Genomic DNA, 27,645 nt, shown 5'->3' with positions numbered 1-27,645 from the left:
CAGCATCCTGACCAACCATCAGACCGGATTACCCTGTTTTGTGAAGGCGGCCGACCTGCTGAAGTTGATATTTAATATGCACACAAAGCGATCCGCGTCACTGGCCGCTGATCAGCACCGGATGGGGACATTTGCTTGCATTTCGAGGTTGGGAAAGAATACTTCAAACCTGAAAAACCTCAAAATACAAATGGCTCTAGGAGTCTCCCTCTCGCTCAACACATAAAAGCCACAGTTGTTCATATTTTTGTTGAGGTCATATTTAGGACGTTGCTCAGGGGATTGTTGTGGGAGGGTGTTATCTAAGCCTCAGTGCTCTTCGCTGGGGAAGGAAGCAGAGGGAAAGCCTAGGAAGTCCCTGGAGAAGATCGCAAAAAGAAAACAGCCTGTAGCTGGCAGGCCAGCGCTTACATAACTAACAGGCACGGTTCTCCACTAACATCACGGAACAAGGAGCCCAGTGGGGGAACTGAGGTGTTCTGTGTTGCTGCCTGCTAGTTGGGATAATATCTGTTCACACGTAACCCCCAGCGTGCTTTCTCAGCGTTTTATTTACATGGATGCTAATGGATGTTCTGCTGGATTCTCCCTCAGACGTTTTGGAAAGACCCGCAGCATCACCTGTTGCTTTCTGTTGTCCAAATCCATCCGTGGTGCAGCTGGCAGGTAAGGTGGTTTGAATCAGCCACCGGCAGGGCTCAGGGATGCCCCGACACAGGAAAACCAGGCTACTCCACTGGCCCGCTTACAGACTGTTGTTTCTAACACGAGTCCTGGACTGAAAGCTTCTGTACCAGAGAGCGAGCGAGAGGTTGTCATTTTTTTTATTTACAAGACATTTTCTAACACTGCTGCTGATCTCCGGGTGCTTCAAACTCTAAATTTAAGAGAATCTCCCTACATTTTGCTAGCACGGCTCCAAACAGCCCGTCTCCATTTCAGGTCTTAACCTGCACTGTTTTCTAATTTGAAGAAAGTCACAGAGGAGGGAAAATAAAAAGCCAAGTCGGATTATCATCCCAGAATTCTTTCAAGCTCTCCTCTGCATTTTCCCTTTTTGTTTTTTTCAGCCTCAATTCATTTTTTTTGCTGTTACAAGTCCATCTCCTACCAAAACAGGTCTACCTCTGTCAACTCTCGCACCTCACTAACCTCCCATTCATAAACCACTCAAATAAAACTGGACCAGTTCACATCAGGTGCAAGGTTAATCAGTTTGGCTGGAGTTCTCCGTTTGCCGGGACCGAGAGAGCGCCACACCACCTCAAAACTAAACGTTTTTATTTAATCATTCCCACGATTTTCACCGAGCCTTTATTCACTTACAGAATTTCTCCTTTTATACTGATATTACTCTAGAGACATGTAAGACATTTTTTTTCTTGGCTAGTAGTTGTAACTGATTGAGATGTTGGGTAGAACAGAGTCAATCCAGTATCATTTATCTCAAGCTCTGTAAAAGATAGCTGTCTGGACACCTCTCCTCTTTACAATCTGTGGCTGGTTTGTTGATCCTGCCTTGCCGCCTGGGTTTTTTTTTGGCCGAGAGGAAAACACTGGCTTTTACAGCCGAGCAACTTGTAAGCTCCTTTTAATCTCTCTCACACACAGGAGATCAGGATTGACCTAAGAACCTAAGAGAAGAGTTTGCTCCTCCTCCCATCTTGGTGGGAAACGTAAAGAGGAAGCCCTCAACTATCTTTTTTTTTGTATCTCTCACACCTAAATGAACACATAACTCTGAATGACGAAGTCCGTCGCATAGCAGCTGCTGACCAGACACGCACATCTAACACAAGAAGTGATGCCAGGTGGCAGCAGTAAGAGTGGAGGGCGGGGTCCATCCTCGTCACCCCTTCCCCACGGCGCCGTCCCGCCCAGCAGACCCCTGCGACCCTCCCGCTATGTCCCGGTGTCGGCGGCCACTTTCTTCCTTGTTGGCTCCACCACGCTCTTCTTCTGCTTCACGTAAGTGGCAAACGTGCATCGTCTCGCACACACACACAGGCCTGTTCAGGGTCTCTCACATTGTACATAGAGATTTGAGAGAGAATACTGATAAATGCCTCAATGGCGGCTCGGTCACTGTTGTGTGTTCAGCTTGTTACACCGCTCCCGAGTGGCAGATAGCTTGAAGTTTAAACCAGGCTTGTTCACTATAAGCTGGATCATTTTGAGGCTATACAGTAACATTTTAATGTGTGCAGGAGAGCCAGGGCTATTTATCCTGGGATAACATTTGCAAAACAAATGTACTTAAGACCGATGGCACCAGAGAACATTTTCTGTTTTCGTCGTTTGAACATTAAGATGTGTGAAATGTTGCATTTCTATACTCTTTTTGTCAAAGGTCATCAGATTAAAATGAATTACTATACAGCTACAGTAAAGATGTCCAGTCAATTATATAATCAGCGCTGAAGTAATCATCTTAGAGCTGATCATGGTTTGGACACTACATTCATGTTGTTCAGATAACAAGAACTAATCAAAGCTGGAGCAGTGTTTGAAGATCCCACTTAGTTGGATGAGGTTTAACAGGTAGTTGGATAAGATTAGTAGGTTATTAATAGTAGGGCTGGGCAATAAAGCAATAATGATAATTATCGCAATATAATATAATAAATCCTACAATAACAATATAATAAATGTTCAATATATTGTCAATAAATATTTGCTTTAGTTCATTTGAATCACAAACAAATTATCACCTAATTTTTCTTTTAAAATATTTATTTTGTTGGAAAAGATAATGGTTTTAAATGTTCTAACTCAGACTTGTGAAGGGATCCACTGTTTGGCATAAAGAAAAGTTTAACCACATAATTTAACCATCTGGTTTCTTGAATTTTTATTTAGGAGCAAAAATCCACCTTAAAACTACTGATTTAAAAGAGATTGTGATAATTATCGATATCGAATGATATGAAATGTTTTTATCGTGATAACATTTTTGGCCGTATCTCCCAGCCCTAATTAATAGTTTTTTTTTTTTTTGCCTCATCGATAGCGAGAATAGAGAGATGTGGAACAAATATTCACCCAGGACAGAACAGATTTAACCATTCTGTGCTGCAGACTGGAACCAGTCTGGACAATGTTGTTGTCCGTCAACAAAAAGAGGTTGAGTATGAATGCAGAACTTGGACTGAACTAAGGTAGTTTTCACATGTAAACGGCCTCAGTGTGGCCGTCAGCCCTGCACAGTGACAGGATGCGATGTCAGTGTTGTTTTGCTAATTTCGCTGACTGTGTGTGTGGTAAATGTGGTGGGGTGTCGGCTCTTGTGCTTCAGATTAGGGAGATAAAATAGGCCAACATCTGTCACCCTGACAAAAGCTCATCATCCAGTCTCTTACCGTTTCTTTCTTTCTCCCTCAGTCAGTCAGTGCTTGCATTGCTGCACTTCCTATTATTTTTTCTTACTAGTCAGTGAATGCAACGCTTTCTTTCTGAAAAACTAGGGAATAACACAAAAATCCTAAAGTATGCATATATTTTATGTCTGCTTGTTGTTTTAAATAATTGGAACTTTAATTTTTTGCTATGTGTATATAGTGAAATATCAAAACAACCTAGCAACAACTACATATCGGCACACAGCGTGAGCCATGCCAGGTTTATTTTCACACACACATTTTCTGCAAAAACCCTTTGTTGGTAATTGGAAGTGTTTTGTGGAGGTTGCCAGGTTGGAGGACCTGTAGGTAGTTTGAGTGACTGGCTCGCTGGCTAACAAAAAGCCATATGGTAACTACGTAGTTTTGTAGTTGTTTCTTTAGATCACAAGATAATGCCTTGTGTTTGTTGAATCTCTTTTGGGTTGGGGTTATGAGGTAGCTAACGCTCACCAAAATAAATGCGGGTTAGTTCTTATTTAGTTGTATGAATTTTCTATCGGTATGTAACTTTAAACTGTGAAGGAGTCACTATATGAAAGTGAGTCAGTGGATGAGAATAAAGGATAGGTCTGATATTTTATATTTTCTTACTGTCGGCAAATCCAATTAAAAGACCAAATTAATGAATGTAACTACTAACGAGTATTGTTTGTGTATCTGAGCCACCTGAGCAGGGCGAGTTCAATCTCCAAACGTTTTGCACCGGTTTGCAACATTGTCGGATTGAACGACATGTTTCCTTGCAACGTTCTGCAGCGGGCTTCGAGGTGCGTTTTCTCCCGTTTGGTGGGCGCGTCTCAGGTGTTACCCAATCAGCTGCGACAAGTTTGTAAACACAACGGAGTTAAAAATGCAGGAAAATTCAGTGCGCTCGCGTTCACAGCAGGGTGTTCAGGGAACCACAGTTTCCGTTGAAAAAAATGTTTTGCTACGTTTTGTCGGCGCTGAACTCGCCCCAGATGAACCAGACAGGAAGTCAGACACAGAACGGCAAAGAGAACCTGGTAGATTTTCAAAATAAAACACCCTTTGCAGACTCCCGATCGTACATCAACAATAAACGCAATTAAAACAGACTGCAAAGAAACAGTTTAACTACGTAGCTACTTAACCATAGTAGAAACGCAAAAATCAAGGACAGCTGAACAAATACGCAAAATCAGACAGGCAAAATGCTCCATGTAGGATATGTAGCCCGCACAGAGCGGAGCGGGCTCACAGAAAGATGAAGAAGAAGAATTAACAACATGTAGGCTGAACTCTCCGCTGCTGAAACACTTAAACGGTTCTGCTGGCGCCATCATCCCACGTTTTCCTCTAGTGTCGTTTGTTGTTGTGAAATGTACACGCCCGCTCTGATTGGTGAGTGGGACCGTAACAGGAGGCGCACGGCGCTTTTGGTTGGCGAGCAGATCTGTCACACTAGGATGACAACGGAATGAATCTGTAACAGCATGACTGTTTAAAACGGGTCAGATGCGCTGTATAGTTAAACTACACTTTAATCGCCGTCTTCACGATCAGCCCATTGCGTTCTTTTATATCGCAATTTCGATATGAAAACGATTCATCGTTCAGCCCTACTGCTGAAAATAAACAAATGCACATTTCCCCCTGCAGGAGTCATGTCTATTAAAGCTGTTAGGATATTTTAGGCAACAGTTAAGTAGGAACCAGGCGCCACAGACCGGTTGGAGAGTGAGACGATTGAGAGGCCGACTAACACATTGATGGTTTTGGTCTTTTTATGACGATAACACATAAAGAGAAAACTTCCAGCCTTATCATTCAAAGTGCTTGACCAATGATTCAGCTCACTTTGAATCATCCTACACTTTTACAGGTCTGAGCCTACTGACATGTTGTGAGAACATGAACAACAATAAATCAACTCGAAATCCAGGCTCATGTGAAATTATCAAACCAACTCCCGCTTATCCGTAGGGGTGGGAATCCCCAGAGGCCCCACGATACAATACAATCGCAATACTTATATTGATATTACTGCAATTTTATACACATTGCGATGTATTGGAATTTATTACTTTTTTCCAACTTAAATTGTGAAAAACTCTTTTTCTAGCGGGCTGAAAAAGCAATTGATTCTATTATTATTGTACCGAAAAGGTAAAATTCTCATGTACATTTTATGTAATAATAGATCGATACTTGGCGTCCGTGTGTCGCGATACTGTGCTGTATCGATTTTTTTTTTTCTCCCACCTCCACATGTGTTCGAACAGATTCTAAAAATTAATATAACCAGCCTGTCTCAGGCTCTTGTTTTATTTACAGTGATGAGAATTATAAATCTGTCAAAAGACCAACAAGTGGCAACTTCACTGTTATTACAACTGAACCTTATGATGTGAAAGAAGTTTGATGTTTTCCCTCAGAGGCACCGTCTTCTCTTTTCATGTTTAAGGTGTCCGTGGCTTTCAGAGCGTTTCTCAGTGGCCGTGCCCATCTACAATGGAGTCATCTTCCTGTTTGTTTTGGCTAACTTCTGTATGGCCACATTCATGGACCCCGGCATCTTCCCGAGAGGTGAGTGCGTCGATGGTTTTAATGTTTTGTATGTGTGTGATGTTTTGTTTCCAAATAGGCCACTAAATAATGTCTGCTGGATGTTTTTATATTGCTGTTTTTGTCAAATGGAAAAAAAAGTGTTCAAAGTGGGCTGCACGATTAATCTAACCGCAGCGTTAAAGACTACAACCTACCATAAGAGAGTGAGATGACTAACACATGACCCGGTCCGGCCGCTCAGAGACGGAGATACGTCGTCGGCAGCTGAAGCGGTGAGGCAGAAGAAAACAGGGTTTGACTAGCCGGCCGTTTAATGTTAGCTGTGTAAGTGCCTTTTGGTGTTGAACATGTTTAACTTTTCATAAAGCCCATGTGCTTGTCAGTGCCAATCACAGCCTGGATGGGGCGGGACAAACAAACAGCAAGTTTGACGTAGGCCTCCTACACTACAGCAGACTTTCAAATGTTGAACTCTATGATCGACAAGTTAGTACGTTGTATTAACAAAAATTAGAGACCGACGTAAAGCCTTTTTCCTGCACAAGGATTATATGAATAATAGAGCAAGTACTAAGTACTGTTTTAAAACGATCTACCCCCCTTCCTTAAAGGGGAAATGAAACGTCCATGTTTTGGCAGTGGTAGTAACTACATATTAAAAAAAAATCACCTTGCATTAAAATTTATTTAAAAAAGTTGTTAAAACCACAGATATGACAAAATTATTAAAACGGTGGCGATGGTGAATTCGGGATAACTTTTTTTGAGGATTATCTAACGTCTGGAGTGAAGTGTGAGCCTGACTGCTATGGAAAGTTGGAGTAACGGTAAGAAATATTTCTTCGAGGTTTGCATCAACTGTTAACCTTCTCTGGCTAGTGAATCAAATCAGGACGCGAGTTTTAGGTGAATGCTTTCAGACCCGACGGTTGTCTATTTTGAATTTCGGCTGTTACGTTGATACATCAGATAAATCATATGCTGCTATGGAAAGATTTAGGCTAGGGCTTGGGAGGGGTAACGTGTTTATGAATGCTGCTGTTTGGACCGAGAGAGACGCTCATGATGATCAGCTACGTTTCTATAATAGATGTTGGTGAATATTGATTTTTTTTTATTTTTTTTTTATTTTGCTGTGGGGATCTTTGATGCTGACTTCTGTGGGTCGCTGAATGCCCTACCTGTCTCTTCCCTGCCTGGCTGATGCGTTTTAGCGCCCTTTCCCTACGGCGGACTGATGCCTCTGTCCCGCTGTTGTCAGAGTGTGTTATAGAGCACACATTATAGGCAGTGAAAACAGACTGAGCAACTTCAGGCTTTAGTCTGTTGGTCCGGCAAACAACTAGTTTACCAAACTCAAAGTTCTTCTCCTCAATGTAATCCTCCTCCAGAAAATGTTCACTGCAAACCCTGGAGTCAGCGCCCATCGGAGGGCGCTCTCTCTTCAGAGCCGTTAGCCAGCGCAGCAGTACAGTTTTCCGTTTCAGCGGCAGTTTATGAAAATGGACTGTTTTGTCCTTGGCTTCGACCCTGTAAAACTCGTTTTTACATCCAGGAGCAATACAATAGTGGCCTCCCTTTTGTTTTCTTCTGTGCTGTGGCTGTGGTCTCCATCTTCCACTAAGCTACCTGTCTTTCACTGTCTCTTCCACTAACTTAACCTCTTTCTTTCGTTCACTGCGCTTTTATTGAACTCAGCCCAGAGCCTTTAAAGCCAACCAACCCCGTGACGTCACAGGATAAAGTAGTGCACAATGGTGGCGCCCTTGCCGCAAAAAATATAAAGGTTTTTCTTTTATATATTTACATTAGTCATGTTTCTTATATGATTATTGATTAGAGTGGAAATCAATCTTGTAAATCATGTAAACTTGACTGAATGCTTAATTTCCCCTTTAATAGTTATGTTTTAAAAGCTGCTTTCTTTTTACATGTTTATTTACAGCATTATGTGTTGATATTTAAATCATAACAGGCTGTATATTAACTTATTGGAAGAAAACCGGTAGTTCTATGTAAAATCTGACATTGAGCACCCCCATATAGCTGAAAGGTTACGGCCCTCCTTTTATAACGGCTCTGTGAAGATTCGACTGTCAGATTGGCACTCCTTCTATAAATATTTGATACTGAGTTGTTGTTTAAGTTTTCATCAGTCAGGAGGTTTCTACAAGGAGGAGTTGGTTTTCTCTTCTCCAAAACAAACGGACCAGCTGATTACAGCAGGTAATGAGGCGCGTTAAAAATCCCATACCTGCGACGCTTAGGCGGCCTTAGACATGAGCGCTGCAGCTGATCTGCAGCGCTTGTCGGCTGTAAATGTTTTAATAACCTTTTTTGCCCGTTTGCGTATTTTTCTCTGTGCTGGAACTTTTGAACTTGATGGCGCAATTTGTTAATAAAGTAACAAACTTTATTGTATGTCTCATTATACAAAAACGCTTTCTTTTTTCTGCAAAGTAACCTGAGTTTTGGGGGCCTAAACATATTTGAAAACTCACCAAACTTTGCACATAATTCAGACGCGGTGAAAAATCTTGTATTTTATGGGTTTTGCAAAATGGTTCTTTCCCGCCCACTACAGAGCAGCCCCAGGACAAAGTTTCACCTACGGGTACAAAATTTCTGTGGTACGTGTATCATGTCCAGAAGCACAAAAAAGGCTCTTGGAGCCATTGCCTAAACCAAACAGGAAGTCGGCCATTTTGGATTTAATGGTCATTTTTGGCGATTTACACACTTTGTACTTTAAAGAACTCCTCCGAGGGATGTACTGTAATGTACCACTCCGAACAGGTTGGCCAGATGAACTTCAAAACTGTCCCAGGAAACCCTTAACACATTGATGAGGCCATGTTGTAAAACTTGTGAATTTTCGGTTAACGGCGTGGCGGTGGCGTGGCGGCGAAGTGCCATGCTTTTCGTCAGTGGGCGTGACCGTGTCCTTGTTAATAAACTGTGTTACTTGAATATTTTTCACTGTGCTCCTAAATTTCTTTGTGGAACGTACTCCTTGGGGAAAAGAGTAAGCGTTGAGCCCTGCTACAGGAAGTCATTCCTTCCCACTGCAATAAAAATATACGACTCCCCTCTGGGCAGGGAGAGGAGATTTATTTGTTCTCAATGACCATGCACATTCTAAACTCGTTTACACAGATAAAGTCAGAGAGACTCATCTTTAAGGGCTCTATGTAATTTTCCCAAATGAAATCACTTCTTAATAAATCAAATTTTTACTTCCTTTTTCTTCAATGGCTCTAACCTCCATTTAGAATTGAAGCGCACGCCTGTTTTCTCTGTTGCTTGCATCAGGCCAGTATTCTGCTGCTTTTGTGAAGGCACTGTGTCGGGATGCAGCCCCCCCCCGGACAGCAGCGCAGCTAACAATATGCGGCCCTCTAACACCATGAAACTACCGGCTCACAACACAGACTCCAACATAAACTCCACACAAGGATGCAAGACAGTAAAGGTTTATGTGCTGAAGCCTGCCAGACCAAACGAGAATCAGATGATGTCGACTGAAAACACGGTGAACATTAGAAAGTCACAGAGAGTAAAGTTAGCTCGCCGGCGAACGCGACTCATATTACTAGCCTGCAAGAAATTATGTAACGGTAAAAAGCAAATGTGGAGCGATTTGTTTACTAGCCTAAAGTGATGCAGGGCAGGCAGCTAACGCTACATTAGCTTAGTTTGCATTTAATTTAGATTTATTGTGGTTTCAGCGATGCTCAGGTAGCCGGTGTTTATGTCTAAGCCGGGAATACTGAAGTAACAGAGCCTGAACATGTCTGAACAAAGGCTTTATTATAATTTCTCTAAATATTATTTCTTAAAAAAACTTGTAAGGTTTTTTTTAAGCGAAGTATGTATAAAAAAATCTTTCAAAAATAAATAGAAGGATGCGCAGATGAGATTCTCCACCCAGATGCATTTATTTCCCTCCACCATCATAGATAAGCAATTGTAGATTGTATGATAACTGTCACTTTTCATCCCATGAAACCTGTATACCCGCTGCTAACCAATCTAGACTAGCAGAAAACATGGTGCAAGCAGGATGTCGATTTCCTGCAGTATGTAAAAAAACACAAACGCTCTTTATTGTTGAGGCGTGTTCATGTGTGTGTGTGTTCTGCTCCCATCTCTGCAGCCGAGGAGGACGAGGACAAAGAGGATGACTTCCGTGCTCCCCTCTACAAGACCGTGGAGATCAGAGGGATCCAGGTCAGGATGAAGTGGTGTTCAACCTACCGCTTTTACCGGCCACCGCGGTGCTCCCATTGCTCCGTCTGTGACAACTGTGTCGAGGTGTGTCACGCTTTCACCATTTACATATAATACAGACATTATTCATGTACACGCTCTCTAAATAAATTATGTTTCAAAGTTCCCTAATACGGCTGCACCATGCACACTTATCAAAAAGCTCAAATACAACCACCAGCAGCACTTTAGATGCATTATACACCCATAAAATGTTTCTGTAATGGACGCCAAGAGACTTTGTATTCTCCCGACTCACATGAAGGTATACATTGGTGTGACAGCAGGCATACCCAAAATGCACTGGGTTCATGTCAACGCCGCAGTAGTCCCCCCCCCCCCCCCCCCCCCCCCACCTAAAAACGTTATTCCCCTCTGTTTGTCGTCATGCCATTTAGGGATCACACAAAAACAAGATGTTTCTTTTCCCTTCAGCGTTTATATAAAAATCAACTTTCAGACAGCTGAGACCTAACTGAGTTTAGTAATCCACCGCTGTGGACGTGATGTCTGCTCTTATTGTTGTGAGATTTGTTTAATGGTTGCAGGATAACACAGTCAAAAGTGAAGTTTGACTGGGAAAAAGCCCACTGTCAAAAAGAAAAGCTAATGCTACAGTCACCATCTATAACAAAGAAGACAAATCCAAAACAGCTAGACAAGGTTGTGTCTTACCTCCGTTCACAAAGCCTCATTACTATGGAAGTAGCGATAAGCCTCAGAGCTTGGTAGCTGATCATCGCAGACCATTCACCGGCTAAAATGACAAAGAACACTGGCGGAAGATCAAAGCAATTGTTCATTAATGTGAGCAAAGGCGCGGATCTCACGACAACTTCGGTGGGACCACAAACCTGGAATTTTATCAAGACTGGTAGGATTTATTTAACGCTAGCTAACAAGCTAGTTAAACTGAGTAGTTGGGTACCTCTGTTATGTATCTGGCTGGGGAGAAGTTAATTTACTTAAGGTGGAAAGATTTTAAACCTTTTTATTCTGTTGATGGGTGGATATTATCTTTTGTTTGAAGAAAATGACTAATAATTGTGGGGCTCTCTCGGACCGAACGGATCAAATTGTGATAGTAAAAAGTTATTTTTTGGGGGTTGTGATGCAAAAAGAAATTGGGAAAATGGTTTGGCCACTAGTAAAATTAGTAAAACTTCCAGGGGGCTTGGAGAATGTGCGATGCTACCAAGCCGACCAAGAACAATTCTAGCATCACTGCGACCTATAGTTATATTTTTGGGCAAGGTGCGTGTTAATGCGCGGCGTAGGATATGTAGCTAGGCATAGGCTTTCAGATTGGATGCAAAAGTTTAAATTGGCTTTTACAGGGTCTCTGTCACAGGACGCAGTTCACGTACTACAGAGATGGAATCTGGGAAACCTACTACAAAGGTACCAGAATGAAGTTAACCCTCAGCTTCATTCACCAAATTCCCACTTTAGTTCCCACTAACTGTTCAGACCACAAAGGGGGGGACATGAACTTGAAACTGGTCAATTAAATATATATTTTCAATGACATATTTATTAATAATTCATTTGAGAGGCAACTTCATGTTTTTCAGAAGTAAATGCTGTGTCAGTGTTGGACGGTGCAGACGTATGCCGTTCACTGTACTAGTTTTCTTACCACAGTGTCTTTTAACTCTCATTACGTAGGACTTCGACCACCACTGTCCGTGGGTGAACAACTGCATCGGCAGGAGGAACTACCGCTACTTCTTCCTCTTCCTCCTGTCCCTGACAGCTCACATCATGGCTGTGTTTGGCTTTGGCCTGCTCTTTATCCTCTACCATCGCCAGAACATCGACCGCCTGCACGCCATCGTCACGTATCCTTTATGGACCTGGTATCAGATTTCCTGAGGATTATTTTCAGTATCGCGTGGGAGGATTTCACTCCCTTTGATAGCACATTGAGTTTTTTGTGCTAAGTACTGTTGGGACATCAAAGTATTTTAATTACTGGAAAATATGGCAATGTCAGGCTGTGATGATTTGACTGGGCAACAGATTTCCATGATGAATTCTAATTATTTGGTGACTCTTGCTTGTCTAACACCACCACCAGGCCAAGCTGTCCATTTATACACAAGGAATATTGAAACCTTACGGGCGTATTGCCGTGAAGTCTATCAAAATATTATGCTTTCATAGAGGGACTTACCATTTTCCATGTATCTCTTGAATCTGGTCTCTTAAGATTCTCCTTGACCTGTGCTGTCAGGCTGGCTGTAATGTGTGTCGCAGGCCTGTTCTTCATCCCTGTTGCTGGCCTCACTGGTTTCCACATTGTGCTTGTGGCCAGAGGCAGGACTACCAATGAACAGGTAGGAAAACTCAGTGTGTACCAGTGACAGGTAAAAGAGAATTCTGTAGTTGATTTTTGAAAATTTACAGTGATGTAATTTGGAACACATTTAGATTAAGTATCCATGCCTTAAATTATATTAAAGTGGTCATATTCTGCTCATTTTCAGGTTCATAATCTTATTTAGGGGTTGTACCAGAGCAGGTTTACATGGTTTCATTTTCAAAAAACACCATATTTTTGTCATACTGCACATTGCTGCAGCTCCTCTTTTCAGCCTGTGTTGAAGGCTCCGTTTTAGCTATGGAGTGATACATCTCAACTTATACAAGATCTTTGTTGGGAGTTGCACATGCTCAGTTCCTAGTTAAGGACTACTAGCCAATCAGAAGCAGAGTAGGGCGGGTCAGCGAGAAGCCGGTAAACGGTTCGGGTTCAGCCGGACTGGAGCGAGAGTTTCAGAGCGGTGAGTTATTAATCTGTATCCATAAAGTTTTAACTGAGCTCTGTCTCTACATCACAGGAACAACTTTATGTCCACTGACTGCCTGGAGGGTAGCTAGTGTTTGGAAGGGAGAGGAGAGCTGTGTGCTGCAGCTCGCCGTTTCTGAGGGCGTGTCGGAGTCGCCGCTCGGCGAGCGTTATATGAGGCGCGTTTAGCTTTCATCCCTGTGACGTCACAAGGATGAAAGGGAAGCGGCTGGACTACAAACGAGCTGTTTTCAGTTCAGAGCAGAGTTTTCTGTGGGAAATGGGTTTTTTCACTTTGCAAACCTGTTACATGCATAAAAAAGGGATATAACTCAATAATAATAATAATAATAATATAATAAGCATATTATGACCTCCTAAAATCTTGAAAATTTAACAAACTTTGATATTGCTGTCATCTTTTGAATGAATGTTTGTACATCTTAATGCTTGTTTTTCTGTGTAACTCTGTATCTCTCTCTGTTCTGTCTCCTTTTGTCTTCCCCCAGGTGACAGGGAAGTTCAGAGGAGGTGTTAACCCCTTCACCAATGGCTGTTGGAAAAATGTCTCTCATGTCCTCTGCAGCTCACTAGCACCCAGGTGCTTTTTTTTAACTTCTAATTTAACTACTGCTCTCTCAGGATGGCTGATCATAAGCATAACATAACCTGACAAAAGCACGTCTCTATCCGTAATCCAGACACAGCACCAAACATTTCTGACTTCCTCAGTGTGCGCTGTACAGCCACACAGACAAAACATCCAAAGCCCATCAGAGAAAATGAGAATGCTCGGAGTATTTACGTCTTTGTTATCTTACACCTGCCCTGAAGATATGCAGCATGTTCCAGAGTTCAGCTAGTGCCTCACCGCGTACAAAATAAAGCCTGTAACAACAGTGTACTTGTCGTGGTTGATCTTTATCATGTGTCTGTGCTCTTTAAAGGTATCTGGGCAGAAAGAAGTGTGTGCAGAGTGTGTGTGTGCAGCCTCCGTTTCTGCGGCCACAGCTGACAGAGGCCCAGCTGGCTGCAAAGATCCTGGACAACGGCATTCAGGGAGAACTGCACAGGGTGAGAACAGCTGGATGTGTGTGCCATAAAAACTGCTGTGTCATCATCCTGGCTTTGGGTAGCGGCTGATGCCGAATACCGATGCGTTTACCGGTGTGAAATGAGTATGTTGTGTTCCTCACTGCGAGGAAGAGACTGGGAACCGTTCTTTCGCAGCATCAGGCTTGACAAGAGGTGAAATGCCTCCACACTGCTAACCCCTTTGTTTTTAGCTCTCTCCACGCTTTGTTAGCTCTCCTAGCAAAATGTTCGGGTCTACTGGTGCCCCTTGTCACAGATACCCAGTCCAGCCATTGATATCGGTATCGGATCAGTGCAGCCCTACTTTAGATCAGAACATTGGATTTGAACTTGATCATCTTATAGCAGGGCTGCACGATTTCACCTAAAATCAAAATCACGATGTATTGAACATTTTACCTCGATTACGATTATTTTGTTTTTAATGTTGGGTTTTTTGCCCTCATAGTTCACTGATGAGGTTCGTACTGTAAATATGTTCAATTATTAAAGCTGGGATTCATTTATTTTTTTTGATTCACAGATTTAAAAAAATCCATTATCTAAATGTTGATTGATAAGGTGATGTTGACGTCCGAATGATGGAGACACGGTTCCCCTATATTGCTTTGCTAGCTTCCTCTCCTCATTCATCAAAGGACATGTAAGCTACGTGACAGCTGCTGTTATAAGAGCGGTGGAGTTAACGTCAGGTCTTAAGGAGCGCCGTGTGTTCGTAGCGAGCGAGTGGAGGAGCGAAAGAGGTGAGAGCGAGCGGGCAGAAAGTGACGGAAAAAGCAAGCGAGTTTGTAAAATGGATGTCTGACTGTTCGCCAACTGCTGGAAAGTGAAGCGCCAGCTGACTCTGGTCTGGAAGCTGAGCTGGACTGGACGTGGCGGAGTCACATGACCACACACACACACACACTAGTATGTTTTTAAGGGGAAAGTACATGAACACACACTGTAGGGAAAATATTTATAAATAACCGACATGGTAAAATTACGTCGGTTAGAGGCTCTGAAGTTTGGTTTTGAATACTTTTCAATTAATCGTCCAGTACATAGTTTTAATGGAGACGTTTAGAGGGATTCTTCTAATTTGGCATTTTATTTATGGTAAATGGTGGTATGTACTTTCTAGTCGTCCGACCACTCGGAGCGCTTTTCTGCCGCTGATGGTGGAAGCCAAGGTGCCAACTGCTAATCAGAAACCGAAATTAACATTCATACACTGATGGAACAGCCATCGGAAGCAGTTTTGGGTTTTACCCAAGGACACTTGGATGCAGACTGCCGATCTTCTGATTAGTGGGCAAACTGCTCTCCCACCTGAGCCACAGCCGCCCCAAGTTCATTGCAGAAATATTGCAGCAACTGGGCAAAATTGCAAGCTCTAATATATTTTGCAGCATTTGTATAAATAGGCCGCTAAACCGAGGATACGTTCAAAAACAACTCGACCACAGTAACATTGAATGTACAGAACAGGACGCGGAGGGAAAAGATGTCAGATGCCTCTTCCCTGCAACATTAGCTGCCGCTGACTGATAAATGTTCGTCGTTCATCGTCCACCATCAATCCGTCGGTTTATCAACCACATCACAAACATTGGGCTTTCTAAAGAAACTTCAGAACTGCTGTGACATTTTACTATAGCCATGTACAGGGTGTCTGCAGGGTCTTAAAGTCTTAGAAGGTGATAAAGTAATTTTGTGAAAATTAAGGCCAGTAAAAAGTCTTAATCGCCTTTTAACAAGGTATTAAATTTTGAAGATCTTTTTTTCAACGTGAAAATCCTGTTTGTCCAAAGAGTTTGTTTGCTAAAAGTGTAGGTGAACGTATTTATTCATAATGCATAGCCAAAAACACTAGACAGGCAGTGAGTAGCAACTGTGATTTGTCGTTACGGCGCAGGGATCTACCGTGCACCTATTTCACTCTTGAACGCGCTCCAAAAAATGGATCCGTGCAAACCGGAAAATGATTTACGAATACAACCGACCGTAATCTCCCACCCCGCCGGACCCTCAATGCTAATCGCCCAAAACGTAGTCGGAGTGGCGATCAGGAGTGACGGGATTAACCCGGGTGGCCGGTCGCTCTGCGGCCGCCTGAACAGCCCCGTTCCTGAAAAACAAAGTTAATGAATAAAAAACAACCCCAAACTGAAACGGCTGTAATTTGAATTAATATTATACTAGTGGTAAGTTATATTCTATTATATTGAATATAGTAACATAATATCAAACTTATAGTATACCATTAAATTACCAATATACTTTTAATTTAATAATATAATATTATACTAATCCAGTCATTTAGACCAGTTCCTGTGCTGCACCGCCTGCACTACTTACGTTATTTATCACTCAGTTTATTCTCCTCATCTTTGTTCCCTCCTGGCCTCTTTGAATTTTGTTGTATTGATCAAGTGGTCGATGAAAGTTATCACACACATTATTGCAGGCAAGCTCACATTATCTAGTTTAAACCAGCTACAACACAAAGTTACACTGTGGTTCACAGGATTTGCTGGCTGATTTAATCGGTTACAGCTCAAAAGTGGCGCGGCAGTCTTAAAATATGTTGAAAAGGTCTTAAAAAGGTTTAGAATTTTACTTCAGGTTTCCTTTATATACCCTGTATGTAGTGATGTAGTCTACCAGTGTGAAGCTAACGTTGGACAACGAGGTCATACGCGAGTTTGAAGACGAGACTACTAGACAACAGCCAATTAATATGCACACTCGCCACCAACTGGCAGGTGAATGTACTACAGGTTAATCTGAAGGTCGGCGGTTCAATCGCTCCAGGCTGCATGTCGAAGTGGGCAAGATACTGAACCACATTCGGCCAGAGTATGAATGTGTGCGAAAGTGTAAAAGCGCTTTGAGTGGTCGAATACAAATACGGAGCGTTTACACGTCAATGCGTCTCCACTCATTGCCGCAGGTGTTTCTGTCACTGTGTCTCAGTCGACTGAATGTCACACTTTGACTTCCTGTCTGAGATTCTCATCTGTCTTTTCTCTTCTTTCCAGTCCAAGTCCAGTCTGGAGATGATGGAGAGCCAGTCATGTGACGCCGAGCCTCCTCCCCCTCCTAAACCAGAGCTCCGCTACCCTGGGATCTCCAGAGGAAACACAGAGGGTAATGTTTCTTAACTGCTCTGCCTGTAACCAGCCATCTGCACATGAACAACTCAACATCTTATTCCATGTTGATTTCACACGGAGACTTTTTATTCTTTCTCTTCCTGCAGAGTGCAGTCTACTGAACAAAGCCCCTCCCACCCCCACCATGTACAAATACAGGCCCACCTACAGCCCTGGCAAGAACCACACAGCGCTCACACATGCTTATGCCAACCAGGTAATGCATAAACACACAGACGGGTGTTACACCAGGGGTCGGCGCTACAAAGCAAGTTCAGCATCCCCAGGATATCTTTCCATTATCTGGCTTCACCTACAATCGAGCAGACGGTTACCAACTCTGTAAATCGACACGGGGTTTCCCAAAGCGGTCATGAGACGGTTCCCGTTAAAGGGCTCGTGTTATCAGCAGAGACCAATCACAACACGGACAGATCTGCTAGCGGCAGAGCGTCCTATTTTACAAACGAAGATAGAAAGAAGTGAAACACGTAATCCGGCTGAAAGCGACCCAGCAGCAGGGAGACAGAACATCCTCCCCCCCCGTGTGAATGTGGACGTTAACAGGCTGATAATTTCAGCGCCCCTCGCCAGAGCAGGAGGTCTGTTTCAGCTGTAGAGGCTGCGTGTCATTGTTTCAACAGTAAAAGCCGCAAATATCGACGTTGGATACCATTTTCGATACCACGGGGGAAAACTCACACAACACTGATTAAATTACTGAATATAATTACTCAAATGTCTGATTAAATTTTCTTAGTAAGATAAGAAGACGTTAAAGTTCCCATGAAACGGAAACCGGACTGTTTGCTTCCGGATATTTACGTGTTTCCTGTTAAAACACAAAGCTAGGGAGGGACTTTTCGCAAATATTGATTGAGCCCAGTTTGACGAGACGGTATACAGTACCGAAGCGGTTTTCATGCCGGGTTCAAGGACTGGAGTCAGCGAATATGACCGCTAGCAGCCTGAGCTAGCTGGCTAGTTAGCAGCACTTAACGGTTTAGCAAAAACTAAACTTCTCTGTCCATCCTGAAGCTCTGCGACGTTAAATCCCCTCGGCACTCTGTTCCCTGCCGGTCTTTTGAGGCTGTGTTCAGCTCCGGCGCCGCTAACGTTACCCGCCATCACTCCCTGCTGGGAAATCTAAAAACACATTCAAAGTCTGTGGGATCCTCCACAGAAGTGATAACCATTTTCCGAGAGAGCTGATTGGTCACTAGGCGGTGCTTTTTACAGCGTTGATCTCGAACAGCCTGCTTACTAGTACCGGCCTCTCGATACTAACACACACACAAATCATATTTATAGTGTGTGTGCGTGTGTGGACGGTCAGTGTCTGAGTTTACATCACAAGGGGGGATCAGCGTGGGTGTGTTTTCCATCTGTGCTTCTTTTATCTCTTTGATTTCAGTCTAATGCATCTTCGTTTTTGTTTTTCCTTTTGATTTCCTGTCGGCCATCTCGGTTTGGTTTCTCAGTGGCTTTCTGTTGATCAGTATCAGTAAGTGATTGTTCTAAAAGCATTTCCCCCCCCCCCCCCCCCCCTCCCCTCTTACCTTAACTTTGTTTCCTGCCTCTGTTGCTCTGGATGTGGGTGAAATACTGTCAGTGACTGGACTCATCTGTCAGTAAAACAGGTGTGCCTGAATAGAGGTGGACTGATACAGATAAATTGGTTCTACTCAGTATTTGTACCCATGTCTGGTCAACATCCACCCACATGTCACTCTAGCACTCTGTGTTACTGTTGTTTTGGTTCTCCTTCATTTCTCTTTAGTTTATTGTTCCAGCTCTCACTTCTTTATTAGTTTCCTTGTCACTTTTCTTCCCCTCCCTGGTAGGAAATGTCGCCTGTAGACTGTTTACAGAGTTTGTCAAAAGAATTTGTTCACATTAGGGCTGACCCCCAATAGTCGAAGGTTCGATGCTTCGATGGGCGGAGCCTAATTCGACTGTCAATCTCACAGTCGAAGCTTCATTGCGAAACGCGGATCACGCCATTTTGGCGATATGGGGGTGCTCAACGTCTGATTTTACAAAGAACCACCAGTTTTCTCCCAATAAGTTAATAAACAGCCTGTTGCGATAAACATTTTATAGTTTAATGCTGTAAATAAACATGTAAAAAGAAGAAACTTTCAATAAATGTTTTTACAGTTCCTAAATTGTAACCCTAACCCCGGGTCGGCAGCGCGCATGTGTAGGCGTAGCGTGAATGTGTGCAGCGGCAGGAGGAGCTCCAGCTTCACCAGTGTTGTGCCGAGTTGTTCGCACCTCGCGGGACTTTCGGAAAATTTATCACCGTTGATGAACCACACAAAGAATATTTTATTGTTTTTAAATAGCAGGTTACTTGAAATAGACCCGCGAGGAACCGCGGCGTGCATGCAGCTGTCGGCGTGCTCGCAAAACTCTGCACAAGACCGGCGAATGGCCTGCGAGAGAGAGAGAGCGAGCTTCAGTTTAGCTGGAAATTTACAGTGTAAGATGAATGAATAGAGACTGCAGCTCTGCAGGAGCTTCTCAAGATTAAAGTGGAGCTACCGCAGTTGAGGCGTCAGGATATCATCTCGACTGATATGATTTTTTTAAGGGCCGACACCGATATCAAAACTTTATTTGCCTTTAAGCATATGTTTAATTAAATGCCGTGAAAGAGAACTTTTCAACCCAAGTGCAGGGAGAGATATGGTATATGACGTGACATAAAACATAGGAAACACAAATGCTTTTGTTATCGCAGCGCAAATATGCTTCATTTATTACAGAAAAACGGCTTTGGAAAACCTTTGAGTTGGTTTCAATGATGTTAATTACATGTGATAAAAGGGAACCTGTCATTCAGAACTAGGCTGCTTCATTAATAATGACAACTATATAGTAAAAGTGACTATTCAACTCACTGCAGTCCATATATATGGATTAAAACAGGCCTCGAATGCTGCTCAATAAAGTCTGACGTCTCTAACAAGAGTAATCCTGCGTCTTGGTTAGTGATGTGCAACAATAACTTTATAGACTATCTATGTTATTGCGGATCAGCTGTTTAAATTAGAGATCAGCAGATGAGCTTGTTGGCGATGGCTGTAGCACTCAAGTTTAGGAAAGGGTAACCAAGGCAACGGAGTTTCATTCACAACAGAGGCGAAAGTGAAGTCGACGTTACATTTGCTAAAGCTCCATTATTACCAACGTGTAAAAACACCCACTCATACAGAAAGGTCATTTTATATTTTCCAGTATGGCAGCTAACACAAGTTCTAACTGTGTCACTGCAACAAAGGACCTAAATCTGGCTTCCATTCCCGCAGGCTAGGACTTTAACGCCAGCAGTCGTTTTTCCCACCAGATTTGTGACAACTCTGACTTGACACACACTTTGCATTGCATCAAGTCCTGCCCCTTACTTTGCCTCTGATTGGCTAATCCTATCCCTGACCCTCACCTACCTACCACGAACAGGCAGTACACTGTGTGCTTCCTTGCTTAGTGTGTTAATTTTGACAGGGTAGTGTTGTCTCAAATCAAACACTGCTGTTGAGCACTAACCTGAAATGACCCCCCGTCACACAGGCCGCCTGTGGAGCTCCAGTATAACAGCCAGGCCAGAAGAAAATCTGGTTTGTTGTAATTTACTTTATTATAGAATTATATAAACTAAAAGCAAGTATTGTAACCACAACTGTACACTAACAATGTAACGTCTGATATAATTATAATAATAATAATATCAAAGTAACGGCAGTCCCCTTTTTTCCCCCGCCGCCACTTGCGGCGCTCCTTAACTCTGAAAACGTTTAAGCACATTTTTGTTCCGCCATCACTTCTCGTAAAACTGTCGATATTGGAAATCTACACAGCTCATTTCTCACCTCAGAACTTCTCAGAAGTGGATTTAGGGATTAAATAATAACATATGTAAACTGTAAAATATAAAACTTCCTGTTGCCTCTGTCGGGCGCACGCAATGATGATGATGCAGTTAATAGTGACGATTCACTCTGACCAATCAGCAGCCTGCTGTGTTTTCACCTCACCTCTTAGTATCGCCTCAGCTTGCTTGGATCCTTTACGGAGGTGATAGGAAAAAAAAAAGTAGCAGGTACACGTTCCACATGGGAAAACCAAACGGAGGCGAGGCGAGCTGGTGGCGTGCGGCGGCGGAGGGGCTTTATAAACAGCAGTGAGACTATTTCTAATAAATAGATGTATTATTCATAAACCCTGTATTGCCATCAAGAAAAACAAAAGTAAGATTTATTTTATCTCAGGAAAATGCTGTGTGGGCGGGGCATGGAGCAGTACATCACATGACAGGGAGGCGGCTGCGTCCTAGTCAGAGTATCTATTCCTACGTACTGCTCTACTCTTCTCTGCTCAGCTTCTTGTTGTCTCTCTTCCCTCCTTCTGCCCCTCTGTCCTTCACCTTCCCTCCTCTTTCTCCTCCTGCTTCCTCCAGTTAAGTCGAGGGGAGAGTGTCGGCAGTGCCAGGGACTCCTCCTCCTCCACCTCCTCCCTCCTCCAGGCCAGCCAGCAGCCCGGTTTCCGCTCGCAGCCCAGCCTGGATAGGAGGGACACGTCAGCTGACAGAGGAGGGGGGGAGAGGAGGGAGGGAGGAAGAGAGGCGGGAGGAGGGGGCATCCCCGGCTACTCGCTTGGCGGACGCTCGTATCCCTCCTTCTCCGACCCCACCGTCCTATCGGGAGTGGCGTCGCGATCTTCCAGCTCCACGCACACCTCAGCGGGCGCCGCCCAAGTCTCCGAGGCTACCACCACCTCGACCAGCTTCAAGAGCTTAGCCAATCAGACGCCCCCGCCTCATCACCCGTCCCGCAACGGGAGCCTGTCGTACGACAGCTTACTGGCAGGCGGTGACGATTTCGACAAAGGAGTGGTGGCGGGTTCGGCGGCCCCTGAGGTTTCCTCTGGGAGACCCTGCACGCCGGCAGCAGGCGGCTACAGCTCCCCCTTTCTGTTGTCACAACAGAGAATTGCTGAGATGCACTCCCAGTCCTCCCAGTCCTCCCAGTCGCCCCTTCACCACCACCGCTCCTCCCACCCCCACCACCACCACCACCACCCCCACCCCTTCCTCCATCGCTCCTCTTCCTCCACATCCTCCTCCCCGCCGCCTCCTCCAGAGAGGGAGCGACTGCTGGGCGAGCCCCACGCCGGCGTTCTCCCCCCGCCTGCCAATCAGGCCTCGGTCCCCCCCCCCTCCTCGGCCCCGCCTCCCCCACACCATCACCACCACCACCACCACCACCACTCCCATCACCACCACCACTCCTCCTCCTCTTCCTCTACTTCCCGCCCTCCCCGCTTCGCTGCCCCTCACGCACCACCCCACCACGCTTATCCCTTCCGCACCCGCTCCACTGACACCCCTCTGGGCTCCTCCTCCACGACCCACCCACCCCGCTCCCCGCACCCTCCGCCTCTGGGAAAGTCGCTCTCTTATTCGAGCGCCGCCGCCGCTGAAATGCAGTATCGGCTGGTCCGAAAGGCGTCTGCGTCAGCTGGAGCGAACGCGGCGGGGGTAGGAGGAGGAGGAGAAAGTGGAGGAATGGGAGGAGGAGGAGGAGGAGGAATACAAGCGCCGAAGTGAGTATGAGTTTCGCCTTTTGTCGGGACGATTGGTTTGCTGCTAACCCTGAAAAAAACCACCTGCTCGCCTGAAAACCTGACTTCCTGATTGACTGCTGCTCCTCCTCCTCCTCCTCCTCCTCCTCCTCCTCTTCCCTTCTCACCTCCTCCTCCTGCCAGATTTCCTGTGAGTTCCTCCTCCTTTTCCCGTTTGCTTGTCTTCCATTTGTCTGTGAGCTTTCTGTTAGAAGGACCTCGGTTTGTTTTTGTCCCCTGCATTATCGCCGTCTTCTGAATTGTGTGCCAGTGCATGAAAGCTGTGACCATAGAAACCGTAACCATCAGCGTAGGGCGGGGCAACAAATCAATACTTCATTTTCCTCGTGTGTATTTGTTGAGAAGAAGATTTTATCATAATAGTTCTGAATGTTCTGTCTGACTGTAAAACTATCATCTGGTTTTTCCAACTTTCAGTCAGAAGCGACAACATCTTGAACAAAATAATGATTTTGACATTTATCCTGATAATTATCGATATCCAATAATATTTTTGGCCCTCTCGCCCTACATCAGTGTAACGGAGAAAGGAAGGAGTTAAGCGGGCAGTTTTAGTTTTAGAATATAAGTAAACAATGTATGTATGAAGAAAAGCATAAAGCAGCAGCAGAACTGATAGTAAAGTGAGTGATTATAGAAAGAGGCAGTTAGAGTCGGCGTAGCTCTCAGGAATGAACAGCAGCACCACATCCAACCGTTTTGAGTTGTAGTTCAGTATCAGCTTTGTGTGACGCAGCCAGACTTTTTACATTACGACCTTCTGACATGTTGACACGTGTGTGTGTTTCTGTCCATCCTGCTCATTGTTTGTGTGTGTTTGTTTGTTTGTTGTGGAGTAACTCATGCAGTTTTACTACTGCTGCTGCAGGTTCTGGACAGGATGTCTCATTGTGTGTCTTCGTTGTGACCTTGATGACTACAGGAGTGTGTAGAGCGTGAGTGCATATAGTGTGGTCCTCAGATTAAGCGACTACTAAAGGAAACGCAGTGATCATTTCTCAGGAACATAGTGGTGTTAAGCTGAAAAAAGGGAGCTTTAGGTTCTGTTAAAACGGATTCTGGTCCCGACAGGACCGCTGCCTGGAAGTGGACCAACGTCTGCTGAAAGAGGGCGGATTCTGTGGCTCGTTTGTAGGAGTGGGGGCAAAAAAACCCAATAGAGCATAGTATCGTGATGTTTGCCATGGCGATACACGGACGCCAAGTATCGATATTTTAGTATATAAATTGCAGATGGGAGTTTTAACTTTTTGGTACTAGAATAATAAAATCTATTGTTCTTTTAGTCCACTAGAAAACTTAACAGGACCATCTAGAGGACTGAAAAAGTGACATGAACAAACAGAGAAATGTCTCTTTTTAGATAAACAGATGTTGACAAAGTTTGACTTTAGGGACCTAAAAGTTGGAAAAAGGTAATAAATTGCAATATATCTCAATATATTTAAAATTGCAATATAAATATCGTATCGTGGGGCCTCTGGTGATTCCCACCCCTACTCGTTTGTGGCGTTGGAAGCAAGTAAGAGATAACCGCTAGATGTGATTTTTAGCATGCTGCTTTTAAAAGTGAAAGCGCTACTAAACCCATCTGCTAACACCCTAATCAGTCAACGCTGTACTTTCATTAAGTCATAGATTCCAAGAAATTGTTAAAAACTCCTGAGAAGGACTGAAAAATATCATCTAACAAAACAATAATGATGCTAAATAAAACGCCTGGTTTCCATCCGTCGTTTGTTCTTTGGCTGGGATGTTAAATTGCGATCTAAGTGCTAATTTAAGTTGTCTGCAGGAAACCAGCTGCTGTTAGTCGTTATTCTGCTCGAGATGAGAGAATACACGACATGTGCGTCAGACACCATGTGTGATGCACTGATGTGTCCTCCTTCCTGCAGGTCCAGATGGACTGAACTTCAGTGTAGTGTGTGTGTATTGTAGGAATGAGTGAAGTGGTAAAATACTGGCTTTATGTCATCGAGGTCTGCATCTGCTCTTCATCAGCCCTGGACTTCCTCTCCTGGCCGCCACTGATTCTGTCTCTTTGTGTTTTTCTAACACCAGGGATGAGCTGATCCAGATGAAACCTCTCGGTCGGACCAATGGCGGCAAGCCCTTCTCCTCCACCTCCTCCTCCTGCTCCGCCCCTTCCTCTCCCTCTCACCCAGTCAGCGTGTCCGCCCGCCCCGGAGCGGCCTATCCTAACTCGCCGTTGATGCGGAGTCCCGCCCATAAGCCCCAGGGTGGCGCGGTAAAGAAGGTGACTGGCGTCGGAGGCACGACCTACGAGATTTCTGTGTGAGTAGCAGCTTGTCTTGGACCACTGTGACGACGAGGAAATACTGCCCTCTTTCTGCTTTCCTGGGACAGATTTGGACGATACAAGGAGCTGCTGTAGACCCGGACATCTGAGGAGGGACTGGACCATTTTGTCTGGGTCTTGCTCCTGATTGGCTCACTGCCTGTGCAGCTAAACGGCACAGGGCTGTCCTGCTTCCAGACATCCACCTCAGTAACTGCTGGGAAAATGACTGACGTAGGTACCGGGACAGAGAAGAACATTTGTTGGGATTTCACCGGTGCAAACAAACAAGATTTGCCTCCTGGTTTCTGTGGGTTTCCTCCTCGCTGTAGCTCGGGAGGTGGCGCAGGCCTCTTAACTGGTCTGGGTGTTACTTTAGAAAAGTATAGCAGCGCAAGGCACTGCCACTGCCAGGGGGAGGAGTCTGATCCCCACCAGAGGGGTGGATTAGGGTTTGACCGCTGTAGGTATCAGCACTTTGGGACTGAAGCTGCATTTAAGGTCAAATCGACGCAGATGTGATATTTAGAAGATCAGCGAACACGTTGGTGCGGTCTGTTGAAACCCGGAAAGATTCATTCAAAGTTAAGGGCTTCCCATAGACAACCAGTTCAGTGTTGATCAAGTGATAGCTAGTTGTCAGTTAAACCCTACTTTTTAACACCAGCATCCACCCAAACGGAGCGTGGTGCGGTTGCGTTGGACCAAGCGTTCCCAGGCGACGCCGCTCTCCTCGAGGCCGCCGCCTCGTTCGCAGCCGACAGGAGGTCACAAAAATCAGGCAGTCGGAGGGATCTGTCACGGACCCGAGAGACCACAGCGGGACCCCGGCGCTGTCGATCGATCCACGTCGCCGTGTGAACTGACTTTAGGGAAGAAATACGACAGTGAGAAAAAACCACAATGCTGATTCGCCTTTTAACTCGTTGATTTCTTCCTAGATGTGAATATGTTTGTACAGGACGATGTGATTTCAAATGTGGATGTCTTTTTCTTTATCTTCATTTTTTAGAGTGGCATTTTTACCGGACTGCAGCATGCACTACTCTTACCAGCCACTGTAGGCCGCCGTGTTTGGCTGTGGACCATGTCGTCTGTTTGAACAAACAGGAAGTGGGAAAGTAAATGATAATCATGGTTTGGCCTTTGGTTGTTAACGGGTTCCTTAAGACGAGGCACGTACTTCTAGAAAATGTTTTCCTTGAGCAGTTGCCTTGAAATTTCAAGTGTTTTTTTTTATGTCACCTATTTAATTTGAAATTGTTTTATATGGATTTATATGAAAATACAGCTATTGATAAATGAAGAGTTTTTAGTATCGACTCAAAAGAGGGGTCGTGTTGTCAGTTTCAGATTTATGATGAGAGGGCCCTTCCAGTTGGTTTTGGTTGAAGCTCCTCAGTTGATCCTCTGTGAAAGAATCTCAGCTCCAATTTCTTAAATGTTCTATTCTGGGGAAAGAAAACAAACAAAAAAAAAACAGGGCCGCAAACTCTCTCAGACACGGACGTCTTATTTAAAATACCGTGTCCTAATATTCAGACTGTAGACCAGATTCCTGAAATTCCATCTGGTCTCCAAATTAATGTAAATTTAACTTCATTTGTGAATGAAGGTGCTCGATGCAAATCAAAGAAATGACCAATGTGTGTATTGTACAGCTTAATGTGTGTGTGAGTGTGTTTGTGGATGGGTGGATGTGGTGCAGGACCGTGAAATTGATAATAAACTTAAAACAAAGAGGTGAACACTCGTCACTCTTTTTTTTTTTTTTCCCAACCAACCACGAGGAAATGAGTTATAGTGCTTTGGAATGCAATAATTTTCCTCAATACCAATAAAATGTTCAATATCTTCTCAATAAAGATTTGGTTTAATACATTTGAATCAAACAAATTGGCACTAAATTTTTCTATTAAAATATTTATTGTTAAGAGGCCTAAAGAAAGATCAACTAATATTTGATGAAAAAGATAATAGTTTTGATTGTTCTCCCTCAGACTTGTGAAGCGATCTGCTGTTTGTCCCATTTTGACCATAAAGGAAAGTTTAACCACATAATTAACATTTGGTTGCTTCAATTTTCACTCGGGAGTAAAAATCTGCCTATAAACGGGAAAGAAATAACGATTTGACGTTTACCGTGATAACTAGTGTTGTAGTCAAGACCGAGACTTTTAGGGGCTGAGACCAGTTCCCTTCATTACATGACACCATCGTGGGGAGGGGGAGGGCAGTTGTTAATGGGAACAACACGTTTTTAATTAGGGTCATTGCATTTGAAGAAACACGTCTTACATCCAAGCAAAGTTAGGACGTTAATAAATGAATAAGACAATGCAAAAGCAATTTACTGATATTCCCAAAGTTATGATCTTGACTGGTCAAAATCCGAGTCCTCAACGTCTGAGACGAGACAAAGACCATCAAAAAGTGGTCTTCGGACCGGTCTCGAGTGCTACAACACTAGCGACA

At 44.1% G+C, this 27,645-nt stretch overlaps 1 protein-coding gene and 1 long non-coding RNA gene across 4 annotated transcripts; one reads left to right on the top strand and one right to left on the bottom strand.

The window, feature by feature from the left end:
• Positions 1–26,918, top strand: zdhhc5a (zinc finger DHHC-type palmitoyltransferase 5a). 3 transcript variants are annotated; one of them, XR_006824868.1, is made up of 12 exons: positions 1–1,968; positions 5,827–5,948; positions 10,087–10,244; positions 11,868–12,040; positions 12,436–12,538; positions 13,500–13,591; positions 13,938–14,064; positions 17,109–17,217; positions 17,330–17,439; positions 21,685–22,764; positions 22,802–22,998; positions 24,933–25,071. XR_006824868.1 is itself a non-coding variant. In XM_046047954.1 (12 exons), exons 1-12 carry the CDS (start codon positions 1,805–1,807, stop codon positions 24,936–24,938), a joined length of 2,316 nt encoding a protein of 771 aa, XP_045903910.1. In that variant the 5' UTR covers positions 1–1,804; the 3' UTR covers positions 24,939–25,076. The 3 variants fall into 3 exon arrangements, 2 of the variants coding, with proteins under 2 accessions (XP_045903910.1, XP_045903909.1); XM_046047954.1 differs by having other exon boundaries at positions 21,685–22,829; positions 22,992–22,998; positions 24,933–25,076; XM_046047953.1 differs by having other exon boundaries at positions 21,685–22,829; positions 24,933–26,918.
• LOC123970088 lies at positions 10,068–12,609 on the bottom strand. Its single transcript, XR_006824869.1, has 4 exons — positions 12,376–12,609; positions 11,839–12,145; positions 10,875–10,956; positions 10,068–10,234 (listed from the first exon to the last, which is right to left on the bottom strand). It is a non-coding gene; the product is annotated as an uncharacterized LOC123970088 (long non-coding RNA).
• Positions 26,919–27,645: the final 727 nt, after the last annotated feature.

The sequence above is a fragment of the Micropterus dolomieu genome, linkage group LG04 (assembly GCF_021292245.1).
Source record: "Micropterus dolomieu isolate WLL.071019.BEF.003 ecotype Adirondacks linkage group LG04, ASM2129224v1, whole genome shotgun sequence".
NCBI classification, from domain to species: domain Eukaryota; kingdom Metazoa; phylum Chordata; class Actinopteri; order Centrarchiformes; family Centrarchidae; genus Micropterus; species Micropterus dolomieu.
This window is presented reverse-complemented; position numbering and strand designations above follow the sequence as displayed.